This window comes from Scyliorhinus canicula, chromosome 20, assembly GCF_902713615.1.
Source record: "Scyliorhinus canicula chromosome 20, sScyCan1.1, whole genome shotgun sequence".
In the NCBI taxonomy this organism is placed as follows: domain Eukaryota; kingdom Metazoa; phylum Chordata; class Chondrichthyes; order Carcharhiniformes; family Scyliorhinidae; genus Scyliorhinus; species Scyliorhinus canicula.
Genome location: NC_052165.1, coordinates 1,195,476 through 1,208,387, shown reverse-complemented (window position 1 = coordinate 1,208,387; position 12,912 = coordinate 1,195,476). Strand labels below are relative to the sequence as shown.

The 12,912-nt window shown below is 46.8% G+C and overlaps 1 protein-coding gene across 3 annotated transcripts in view; it reads right to left on the bottom strand.

Annotated features, from left to right (window-relative positions):
• LOC119955311 (IQ motif and SEC7 domain-containing protein 3-like) overlaps positions 1-12,912 on the bottom strand; it is a 662,877-nt gene that overhangs the window by 177,615 nt on the left and 472,350 nt on the right. For all 3 annotated transcript variants that reach the window (XM_038781397.1, XM_038781396.1, XM_038781398.1), the window contains exon 5: positions 8,057-8,218. In XM_038781397.1, the coding sequence (XP_038637325.1) occupies positions 8,057-8,218 (162 nt within the window). The remainder of the gene's footprint in view (positions 1-8,056; positions 8,219-12,912) is intronic.

The following is a 12,912-nucleotide window of genomic DNA, read 5'->3' as shown; positions in this document are numbered from 1 at the left end:
ACTGAAAGTCTTTACTAAATTAGAGCTGACATTTCTTCAGCTTGCCCATTAATCTGCATTAGTTCTCGTGAACAGATCATTAAGGATTTGGTTAGGCCTCAAACTGACAATGACAAACAGTCCTCTGGCCTCACTTTGTGCTTTAGAAGTTAATCAGACTCACAGGCAATGATACAGTCATTTAAATTCCTCTTGACCTTGAAATTCAGTGGTGGTTGTGTCGGTCTTCAGCTGTAACAACAATCCTCATTTAATTATTGAAACAAATCTTTGTGTTCAGGCTCAAGCGTGTTGTCCAAATGCTAGTTCATTACACCCACACAAAACCCACATGACTACACAACAGAATCATGCCACACGGTTTTTTTGCAGAGCGAAGGTGCTCAAAGTTGGCTTTTCTGGTCTATTCCTTCGGACTGACCAGAAAGTCTCATACTGTTCCATACTTCGTCAATGGGAGGTCATGTCCGATAAATGTATTAGAGTTCTTTGAGGAGGTAACAAGGAAGTTAGACAAAGGAGAACCAGTGGACGTGATTTATTTAGATTTCCAGAAAGCCTTTGACAAGGTGCTGCATAGGAGATGGTTAAATAAGTTAAGAGCTCATGTTGTTCAGGGTAAGATCCTGGCATGGATAGAGGATTGGCTAACTGGCAGAAGGCAGAGAGGAGGGATAAAGGGGTCTTTTTCAGGATAGCAGCCGGTGACTAGTGGTGTTCCTCAGGGGTCTGTGCTGGGACCACAACTTTTCACAATATCCATTAATGATCTGGAAGAAGGAACTGAAGGCACTGTTGCTAAGTTTGCAGATGATGCAAAGATCTGTAGAGGGACAGCTAGTATTGAGGAAGCAAGGGGACTTGGACAAGCTAGGAGAATGGGCAATGAAGTGGCAGATGGAATACAATGTGGAAAAGTGTGAGGTTATGCACTTTGAAAGGAGAAATGGAGGCATGGGCTATTTTATAAATGGGGAGATGCTTAGGAAATCAGAAGCACAAAGGGACTTGGGAGTCCTTGTTCATGATTCTCTTAAAGTTAATGTGCAGATTCAGTCAGCAGTTAGTAAGGCAAATGCAATGTTAGCACTCATGTCGAGAGGGCTAGAATACAATGCCATGGATGTACTTCTGAGGCTGTATAAGGCTCTGATCAGACCCCATTTGGAGTATTGTGAGCAGTTTTGGGCCCCGTATCTAAGGAAGGATGTGCTGGGGCCTTGGAAAGGGCCCAGAGGATGTTCACAAGAATGATCCCTGGAATGAAGAGCTTGGCCGGGTGATGCGACCATCAATTCACACGAGACGGAGAGTTGAAGTGAACAGTGGTTTTAATCAGCTCGAACTGTGCCTGCCTGCGACGGCTCTGCATTGAGAGCCACCTGTGATTTTGAGGTTTTGGACCTGGCCAGGCACTCTTTGGCAAAGTGTCCTTTCTTGCTGCAGTCCCTACATGTTGTGTTCTGAGCCGGGCAGCACTGCCTGGGGTGCTGGCCACAGAAATAGCAGGGCAGCCCCCCTGGGTTGGGCGGGCAGCTGCACAGGCCTGGGGCACCCTCTGGTCGGGTGTCCACGAGGGGGTCACGTGGTCAGAGGGGAAAGCGTTGATGCTCTGAATCGCTACTTCTAGGGAGGTGGCTAGTTTTACCGTTTCTTCTAGGTCGAGGGCGCCCTTCTCGAGCAGGCACTGTCTGACGTAGTTGGACCGGACTCCAGCCACGGAGGCGTCCCGGATGGCGAGTTCCACATGTTCCGTATCGGCCTTGTAGTTTCAGCTTCACGCGAGTACTTTCAGGTTGCGTAGGTACTCTTCCAACGATTCCCCGGGGCGTTGGCAGCGAGTGGTGAGGAGATGCCAAGCGAACACTTCGTTCACCATCCTCACGTATTGCCTTTTCAGGGTCGCGACCGCGTCTGCGTACGTGGTCGCTTCCTCGATTTGCACGGAGATTCTGTGGCTCACCCGGGCCTGGAGGAGGCTCAGTTTCTGTTCGTCGGTGACGGAGGGCGAGGAGGAGGTGGCGAGGTAGGCCTCAAAGCAGCGGAGCCAGTGCGAAAAGATTCCTTTGGCTTCAGTGCCCTGTGGGTCATGTTCCAGTCAATCAGGTTTGAGGGCTACTTCCATCGCGATGTTGTAGCTGATTAATCAGCTAGAACTGTGCCTGCCTGCGACTGCTCTGCACGGAGAGCCCAGGGCGGAGCACACAAGGGCACCAACATGATACAATGCGATGTAATGTAATACAATGGTCCATAGGTGGAGCCGACAAGGGCAACAACATAGTGCAATGCAATAGTGGTGAATGGTTGGCGTAATACATTCACCACACTGGGATTCTCTGAAATCCTGGCCAAGTGTTGTCATCGGCGTAATCACCGGAGTGGTGCACGCCAGCATCAACGGGCCTCCTGGCCCAGCGATTCAGCGGCCCTCAGGGGGCCAGCAAGGCGCCGGAGTGCCCCATGCAGCTCCAGCAGCAAAACGCGGCCCTTCGCAGCCGGTGCGGGTCCGCACTTGCGCGCGACGGCTGTTTCCGCGCCGGCGTTGTGCAACATGGTGAAGACCAACAGCGGGCCCACACGAAAGGAGGTAGGCCTCCAGATCGCGGGCACCCGCCGATCGGTAGACCCCAATTGCGGGCGTGGATGTCATGGAGGCCTCCCTCCCAGAGTCAGATCCCCTCCACCCCCCCCACCAGGACGGCCACCGTGGTCCTGGCGGCGGAGCGGGATGGCGGGAAATTCCTGCGTCAACAGCGATTCTCCGACTCGGCGCGGGCTTGGAGGATCCCGGCCCTTGTCGTATGAGGAACGGTTGAGGACTCGGTCTGTACTCATTGGACTTTAGAAGGATGAGGGGGGATCTTATTGAAACTTACAGGATACTGCGAGGCCTGGATAGAGTGGACGTGGAGAGGATGTTTCCACTTGTAGGAAAAACTAGAACCAGAGGGCACCATCTCAGACTAAAGGGACGATCCTTTAAAACAGAGATGAGGAGGAATTTCTTCAGCCAGAGGGTGGTGAATCTGTGGAACTCTTTGCCGCAGAAGGCTGTGGAGGCCAAATCACTGAGTGTCTTTAAGACAGAGATAGGTAGGCTCTTGATCAATAAGGGGGTCGGGGTTTTGGGGAGAAGGCTGGAGAATGGGGATGAGAAAATATCAGCCATGATTGAATGGCTGAGCAGACTCGATGGGCCGAGTGGCCTAATTCTGCTCCTATGTCTTATGGTCTTATGAAACCCTCATAATCCCTCCCACTAAATCCAGAGCCTTCTTCTTTGATATATGTCACCCGATAGCCACTCCGTACAAACCTTCAGGCTACTATATAAAGGATGTTTCTGTGATACAAAGGAACAGAAGACATTATGGTTGCTTTTCCAGAGATTTGCTGCCTCCCACTTGTTGCAGCCAATCTGTGATGTCCACACCTCTTCTGGCTTGATGAGGACCCAGGATGCAAATTGATTAAAGTGGATGGTTTGACTCACAATTGAGTAACATTATGGTGGGGCAGGCAATAAACAAAGAAATAACTGATGCATGTAGAAATGGTACAGCAGTTATCATGGGGGATTTTAATCCACATGTCGATTAGTTTAACCAGGTCGGTCAAGGCAGCCTTGAGGAGGAGTTTATAGAATGTATCCGCGATAGTTTCCTAGAACAGTATGTAATGGAACCTACGAGGGAACAAGCGGTCCTACATCTGGTCCTGTGTAATGAGACAGGATTGATTAATAATCTCGTAGTTAGGGATCCTCTCAGAAGGAGCGATCACAATATGGTGGAATTTAAAATACAGATGGAGGGTGAGAAGGTAAAATCAAACACTAGTGTTTTGTGCTTAAACAAAGGAGATTACAATGGGATGAGAGAAGAACTAGCTAAGGTAGACTGGGAGCAAAGACGTTATGGTGCATCAGTTGAGGAACAGTGGAGAAACTTCCAAGCGATTTTTCACCGTGCTCAGCAAAGGTTTATACCATTAAAAAGGAAGGACGGTATAAAGAGGGAAAATCGACCGTGGATATCTAAGGAAATAAGGGAGAGTATCAAATTGAAGGAAAAAGCACACAAAGTGGCAAAGATTAGTGGGAGACTAGAGGACTGGGAAATCTTTAGGGGCAACAGAAAGCTCCTAAAAAAAGCGATAAAGAGTAAAATAGATTATGAGAGTAAACTTGCTCAGAATATATAAACAGACAGTAAAAGTTTCTACAAATATATAAAACAAAAAAGAGTGGCTAAGGTAAATATTGGTCCTTTAGAGGATGAGAAGGGAGACTTAATAATGGGAAATGAGGCAATGGCTGAGGAACTGAACAGGTTTTTTGGGTCAGTCTTCACAAAAGATAAAGATGCATGGCATTAAGGGTAAAGTAGTAGCATGGATAGAGGATTGGTTAATTAATAGAAAGCAAAGTGTGGGGATTAATGGGTGTTTCTCTGGTTGGCAATCAGTAGCTAGTGGTGTCCCTCAGGGATCAGTGTTGGGCCCACAATTGTTCACAATTTACATAGATGATTTGGAGTTGGGGACCAAGGGCAATGTGTCCAAGTTTGCAGATGACACTAAGATGAGTGGTAAAGCAAAAAGTGTAGAGGATACTGGAAGTCTGCAGAGGGATTTGGATAGGTTAAGTGAATGGGCTCGGGTCTGGCAGATGGAATACAATGTTGACAAATGTGAGGTTATCAATTTTGGTAGGAATAATAGCAAAAGGGATTATTATTTAAATAGAAATATATTAAAACATGTTGCTGTGCAGAGAGACCTGGGTGTGCTAGTGCATGAGTCGCAAAAAGTTGGTTTACAGGTGCAACAGGTAATTAAGGCGGCAAATGGAATTTTGTCCTTTATTGCTAGAACAATGGAGTTTAAGACTAGGGAGGTTATGCTGCAATTGTATCAGGTGTTAGTGAGGCCACGCCTGGAGTATTGTGTTCAGTTTTGGTCTCCTTACCTGAGAAAGGACGTACTGGCGCTGGAGGGTGTGCAGAGGAGATTCACGAGGTTAATCCCAGACCTGAAGGGGTTGGATTATGAGGAGAGGTTGAGTAGACTGGGACTGTACTCGTTGGAATTTAGAAGGATGAGGGGGGATCTTGTAGAAACATATAAAGCTATGAAGGGAATAGATAGGATAGATACGGGCAGGTTTAGCTCACTGGGCTAAATCACTGGCTTTTAAAGCAGACCAAGCAGGCCAGCAGCATGGTTCGATTCCCGTACCAGCCTCCCCGGACAGGCGCCGGAATGTGGCGACTAGGGGCTTTTCACAGTAACTTCATTGACGCCTACTTGTGACAATAAGCGATTTTCATTTCATTTCATTTCAGGTTTTTTCCAGTGTAGGGTGAAAGCAGAACTAGGGGGCATAGCCTCAAAATAAGGGGAAGTAGATTTAGGACTGAGTTTAGGAGGAACTTCTTCACCCAAAGGGTTGTGAATCTATGGGATTCCTTGCCCAGTGAAGCAGTTGAGGCTCCTTCATTAAATGTTTTAAGGTAAAGATAGATAGTTTTTTGAAGAATAAAGGGATTAAGGGTTATGGTGTTCGGGCGGGAAAGTGGAGCTGAGTCCACAAAAGATCAGCCATGATCTAATTGAATGGCGGAGCAGGCTCGAGGGGCCAGATGGCCTACTCCTGCTCCTAGTTCTTATGTTCTTATGTTCTTATTGACAATGATTCAATTAAGAAGAATAACAACGCAGATTCTCACAGACACTCAGACCATGAAAAATATTAATTTATTCTGGAGGACCTTCAACTCAGGGAAAGATACTCTTTGGTCTACCCCCCTCCTCCCCTCCCCCTTCCCTCCCCCCTCTCCTCCCCCTTCCCTCCCCCCTCTCCTCCCCCTTCCCTCCCCCTCTCCTCCCCCCTCTCCTCCCCCTCTCCTCCCCCCTCCCCTCCCCCTCTCCCCCCACTTCCCTCCCCCCTCCTCTCCCTCTCCCCAAGTACCGTTGTTCCTGATCCATGTTTATGGAAAGCAGTGCTAAACAGCACTCTGGCGAGTTCTCTCAGGCACAGGCTTGATCCCGGACCTCAGGATACTCCGAGGCCGACACACTTAAATGAGCCTAACTGTACCTTAAATATATGCAGTGAGGGCGAGATCCAGGTCACAACATCTCATTAGATCTTATAAAGCGTCCTGAGCATCATAAATCTCACCAACGGGCTTGACACAAACTTTAACCTGCCTCGTCACATCACCAAGTCCAATGCGATTAGACCGTTTGATTGCACTCTATTAACATTAATCTATTCGATAACTGAATGTTTACATATTCCGGACATGGAAGGGGACAAGATGGCTTATATTATACCGTAACGCCTTGGCTAAGCATTTCCTAAACACCACTTCCACAATACACTGAGACAACTAGGGCGGGATACTCCATCCCGGCAAACCCGTTTCCAGCACAGCCGGCAGCGGGATTCTCCGTCTTGGCAGCCGGCCAATAGGATTTTCCATTGTGGCCACCACAATGCCATCGGAATCTGCTGGCGTGAATGTGCCGCCGGCGAAGCGAAGGATCCCGTCGACAGAGAATCCCGCCTGTGGTGTTAATAGTAACAGCCAATAGTATCTAATGTCAACCGAGAGCAAAAGTTAGGTGAAAGGTTTAATGTAATGGCCTTTTAATGAGGATGGAAATGAGAGAGATAATGCAAACTGAGGAACATCAAAGGTTTCCCAAGGGTATCATTTCCTTTAATAAATCTATAACCAAAGACTCTGACAAGGGTGAACTGTCCAGGTTGGTGCTGCCACCCCAGCTCTGGCACTCCAGCAGTGGGCAGCAGGTAGCACAGTGGTTAGCACAGTTGCTTCTCGGCTCCAGGATCCCAGGTTTGATTCCCGGCTTGGGTCACTGTCTGTGCGGAGTCTGCACGTTCTCCCCGTGTGTGCGTGGGTTTCCTCCGGGTGCTCCGGTTTCCTCCCACAGTCCAAAGATGTGCAGGTTAGGTGGATTGGCCATGCTAAATTGCCCTTAGTGTCCAAAAAGGTTAGGTTGGGTTATGGGGTTCTGGAGATAGGGTTGAGGCTTGGGCTTAAGTAGGGTGCTCTTTCCAAGAGCCGATGCAAAATCGATGGGCTGAATAGCCTCCTTCTGCACTGTAAATTCTTTGATTCTATGATTCTATACTACACACACACTTGGTAATGGGGAGCAGAACCGTTGAATATACCACCAACATTTATTTTTCCAGCTTCTCGCACACAAACATTCAGCAACTTCCCATGCTCCTTCAGAAAGTGGAATAATCCTGCCCAACTACCGACAAAAAACACAATCCTTCTGATTCTACGACGAGACTGAATGCAACTGGCTTTTAAAATGGTGCCTTTAAAGTTCATGATGCACCAATAATTCTTCTATTATTTTCTGGCTGTGACCAAAAGTACACCCGTGTGCACTCCTTCAATGAAATTAAACTTAGGAAGTAGTTGAGCTCTCGGTCCCAGTGGAGTACAGGAACTTGCAGCGCACTCTTCATTAATTCTGCTTCATGAACACAGAAGCATCTTCCCTCTGATGGATAGCCACTTTAAAGAAGGCGTACTCCCTTTCAGTGCAGTGTTTAAGTGAATTGTTTTATGTCTTGCTATAATGCAGGTTTTTAAGAAGTCCCCATCCCCACATTCCCCAACTGGGGGAAAGTGCTGTGAACGTACTCTGCTTTCCCTCCAGCACCAATTTTGATACTTTTACATTTTTTCTTAAAAGCCTCTTGTGTCTCTCCCAAAAACAGATCTTCTGCCACACTGCACTTGAGATAAATGCAGCAACGGCAGAAAAATCCATCAGTGTACTCAGATTGTCACCAGTCCCTGTAAAAGCAATTTTAACTATTTATGAAGACTGCAATGTCCTGTTAGGTCATGCGGCTGAACTTTTTCACCGAGAGGTTATTCCTGTAATTTTCTGCAACATGTTTAAGGGTCAAATGTTGTAATGGCCTCTTGGTCTCTGATCTGTTAAACAGAAGGCAGTGTGGGAGAGTGCCGGGCAACAAGACCTTATCATTACTTACTCCAAAACGTCTCTGTTGAATTGCTTCTTGCTGTTGCCAAGAAACTCCCCAATCATCTGGCGGCTCAGCCCCTTCCGCTGCAGCAGGAAGTGGGCAACGCCAATCGCCGTGTCGGGGATGAATCCACGTGCAATCAGGAACTGGATTCCTTTGTCAGGATTTCTGAAAAATAAAGAAAAATTGAAAAAGAACAGTGTAAAAGAATTATGGGGTGTGCCAGCACTCTACCTGATGGCTGTATTTCTGAATGCACATCACAGCCAGTGAGTCATTGCTACTGGACACACTAATCAGGAACACACAGGCATATTACAATAAGAACAGACATTTATATTGCTGGCATTGTTATTAATGATGTGGAGATGCCGGCGTTGGACTGGGGTGAGCACAGTAAGAAGTCTTACAACACCAGGTTAAAGTCCAACAGGTTTGTTTCAAACACGAGCTTTCGGAGCACTGCTCCTTCCTCAGGTGAATGGCGAGGTACCTCGCCATTCACCTGAGGAAGGAGCTGCGCTCCGAAAGCTCGTGTTTGAAACAAACCTGTTGGACTTTAACCTGGTGTTGTGAGACTTCTTATTGTTATTAATGTTCACACCTGTTGTGCTTTAGGTTATTTAGATATCTCCATGATGAGATATTGAGACTTGGATGTTCAAACATGAACCCTTTATTGGTAGTCTTTAAATATTCTCAGGGCTGGTTTAGCACACTGGGCTAAATCGCTGGCTTTTAAAACAGACCAAGGCAGGCCAGCAGCACGGTTCAATTCCCGTACCAGCCTCCCCGAACAGGCGCCGGAATGTGGCGACTAGGGGCTTTTCACAGTAACTTCATTGAAGCCTACTCGTGACAATAAGCAATTTTCATTTTTCATTTCATTTCATCCCAGGTTAGAGTCTTGCACGGTGCTGCTGCACTGCAGGCTGGCTACTCTCTCTGGGTCTATCACCATGTGACTTTATACATCATACATTCTCCAGTCCCACATAAACCCATGTTTTGTCAAGCACCCTTACAGTACAATGGCATGCACACAATATCACAACATCCTACATTTTCTCCAGAGGAAGCTATCCTCCCTTCTAACTGATTACGACAATACGCTCCTTACTTTATCCTGAGGCTTGTGTTGTGGGCCAGGGCTTTGAAACTCCAAAGCTACAGTAATCTATGTATAATACTTAATGAATTCCCCCTTAACTGTTCCAATTCAATAACAAAATCCAAGAAACCAAATCCCCTATTCAAGGCCCAGCACACTTCATTCTCACTTGAATGGACTTTGTATTTTTCCTGAAATACTGAACCAGTCTCAACCAGCAAATGCAAACTATGGGCGGAATTCTCCGCTCCCCACGTGACATGGGAGAATCGCGGGAGGGTCTCCCAACATTTTTTGCGCCCCCCTCGTGTCCCCCGCGATTCTCCCCCCCCCCCCCCCCACTTGGAAAAATCGGCACTCGCCATTTTTCACGGCGAACGGCGATTCTCCGAGCCCGATGGGCCGAGCGGCCAGCCCTTCGCGCCCGTTTCAACACGGCAGCAACTACACCTGGTCGCTGCATTCGTGAAACAGGCGCCAGATGCCCATTTGGGGCATCTAGGGGCCCGATTGGCACGGGAGCACCACGACTGTGCTCGGGAAGGGACAGGCCCGCGATCGCTGCCCACCGATTGTCGGGCCAGCGTCCAAAACGGACGCACACTTTCCCCTCCGCCGCCCGGCAAGATCAAGCCGCCACGTCTTGCCAGGCGGCTGAGGAGAAAGGCGGCCACCGCGCATGCGCGGTTCACGCCGTCTGCGTGATGAAGTCATCCGCGCATGCGCGGGCTGGAACCGGCAACCCGCGCATGCGCGGATGACCTCACAAATGCGCCGATTGCGCGTCATTCCCGGCACGACAAGGTCGCGGCTGGGAAAGACGGAGGCCCGCTCCTAGCCCCCCGGGGGGGGGGGGGTGAAGTAGGTGTGGGGAGAGGGCCCCGAGGCCATCGTGAACCTCGGCCGAGTTCACAACGGCCTCCACGATTTTGGCCACCAGCGGAGAATTCCGCCCTATATCGTTTAAGTTACCAAAGCAGGTAGCCACAACCTGGTTACTTCTGGAACAGTTTTTAAAACGAAAATATAGAAAGGCAGGGAACACTTCTTTCTCCTCGAGTCCACATCAGTCAAATTGAAACTAAAATCAAAAACACCTCACACAGCCACAGCCCAGCTCCACCCACACAATAACATCACTGAAGCCATGTGATGAGACAAAAACCTTTCTTCAAAGGACACTCCCGTGACACTTGACAGTTTTTCTACATCTGGGATTGTCATGTTTGGACGAATGTTGTAGTTTCCTGTCTTTCTGGTACTTGGCTATCTCAATTTGGTTTATTTTTTGTGCTCTTTCAAGTCACATTTCTCTTTATTAATATCTCATCTGCTTTGTTCAGACACCAAAGGTTTGTCCCGTTCCTTTCAAAGGGAATGTGCACTCTATCATTCAGGAGTGGACTTGAATTTTCATTTTCCATGTATCCGCCAGGTTCACGTTGGTCTTATAGATTTTGAAAATGGAACCATCATTTCCACTTGCTTCATAATTTTGCCCAAACATTTTCTGCTGTTTCATTTTCAGGTGGTTTTGCTTCAGGGCTTTTTCTTCAGTGTCAAATTTGCAGTTTTCATTTTTATTTCTGATATTTATTTTCTCTTGGCGGGATCTACAGTTTTTCCTTTCAGTGCTTCCTATTTGCCATCCGACTGATTCTTCAGTCTCTTGTAGCTTTGGCTTCCTCCTGGAATTTGGAACATTCCGGATTCTTCTCCGTCAACCTGTTCATCAGTTTGTCCAGAGTGGCGTTAAAGTCATTTTGATTCTCCTCATAATCTCCCAGAGGGCTAAAGCTCAACTTAAAGAATTCTTGTAGGGTGTGAAGATCTTTCAATAGTTTTTCCTTTTCTTTGTGAAGCTCACTTGCTTCAACTTGAGCTTTCCTGCAATTTAGCAAAGTCTCCTCGAGTCCCTTCAGCTGAGCTTCCATTCTGTTATTTAAAACAGTCTTCATTTCTTCATGTTGCTGAATGGAATGAATTCTTATTCCAATCAATTTCTGGTACTCCCAATGCAAATTTTTCTAAAGTAATATTCTACATCCTTTTTAGCTCCACATGTTTTTCCACGCTTACATTCTGACACTTCAAGAATCACAGCTTCTTTGCGTGCCCTTTCTGATTGTACATTTGGTTGAGTTTTCCCAATTCTAGCTTTGGTTTACCAATGTTGTAATTCAGGGTCATTATTTCCCTCTGATAACTTTGTGTCATCTCTGAAATTTGTTTGTTCAGATCTCAAACAGCTTGGTTCATTGAGAATTTTAGTTTTTATGCTTTTTCAAAGGTAATCACTTAACTTGAATCTTGCACTTCAAATCTTCATGTTCAGCTCTCATGCAAGCATTTTCTTGTAGAACAGCTTCATTGGCTATTTGCATGTTTTGCTTCTTTTAAGTTTCCTCCGATTAGCTTTTCTTTGTCCAGTCGTCTGGCTACTCCACACTGCTGTGTGCTGTTGCAATAATGTTGGGCAGTGTCTGTTTTCAAAGAGCTTTTCAGCCATTTCTTTCTTCTGCATTAAACGTTTAACCGAGTGAAACCTCCTACGGCACTTCACACGAGTGCTAGCAGACAAAATGTGATTCCAAACTACATCAAGAGATATTCGAACAGGTGACCAAAGACTTAATCAAAGTGGTTTGTGTTAAGAAGCATCTGAAAGGAAAGCTGGAGGATGAAATGTGGAGAGATTTACGGAGCGAATTCTAGAAGCTCAGCATCAGCAAGTGAGGGCACAGTTAGCAAGAGTTAGAGTTAGGAGTTAGCAGGAGTTAGAGTTAGAGTTAGGAGTTAGCAGGAGTTAGAGTTAGAGTTAGGAGTTAGCAGGAGTTAGAGTTAGAGTTAGGAGTTAGCAGGAATGGACTGATGAAAATCAGGGATATATAAGAGGCCAGATTTGGAGGAGCAGAGATCTTGAACAGTTGTAGTATTGGAAGAGGTTCATATTGAAGAGGCTTTTTACAAAAAGGATGAGAATTTTAAAATGAAGGCATTGCCGGACCGGAAGCTAAAGTCGGCCAATGTCAGAGGCCGGAGTGAACGAAAGTTGGTTTGAGTTGGATTCAAATTTCGCTCCACTGAAATGGTGGGTACCTGGTGTGCGATTTCAGATCTGGGTAGCCAGCATGGGAGCCTAAATCTCCAGGTAACCGGGGTGGTGGGGAGAAACTCCCCCAGGTCCAGAAAACCGACAAAGTGCCGGTGAACGGCAGAGCGAATCTTGGCACGCAGCCACCGACAAACATTGTGCCAAACGCACCCAAAAGCAGACTTTAAATTTTGTCTGCAAACTGCGCCCGACACGTGGCCTCTGACCCACAATAACATGTTCGACTCTTAACTGATCTTTAAAATTGTTCAGCAAGCCTCAGTAAGAGCAATTAGGAATGGGCGATGAATGCTGGCCTGACCAGCAACGCCCACATCCCACCAATGAATAAAGACCCCAAATGATGCAAATTTGTTAAATCAACTTGATAAAATAATGTGCATTGGGATAGATTTGAATAGAGAATAAATAATCATTTTGTTACAACATTATAAGGGCTGACATGATGTCACAAAGTAAAATATTTAGCAATGAGCAGCCACTCAGGCTTCAGGACCTCCCTCAATGTTCACATTTCTACACACTGTTATCAGGAGAAATGGGCTCCAGGTTTCACCTTCTTTGCCCTGATCACTTACAGAATCACAGAATTTACAGTGCAGAAGGAGGTCATTCAGCCCATCGAGTCTGCACCGG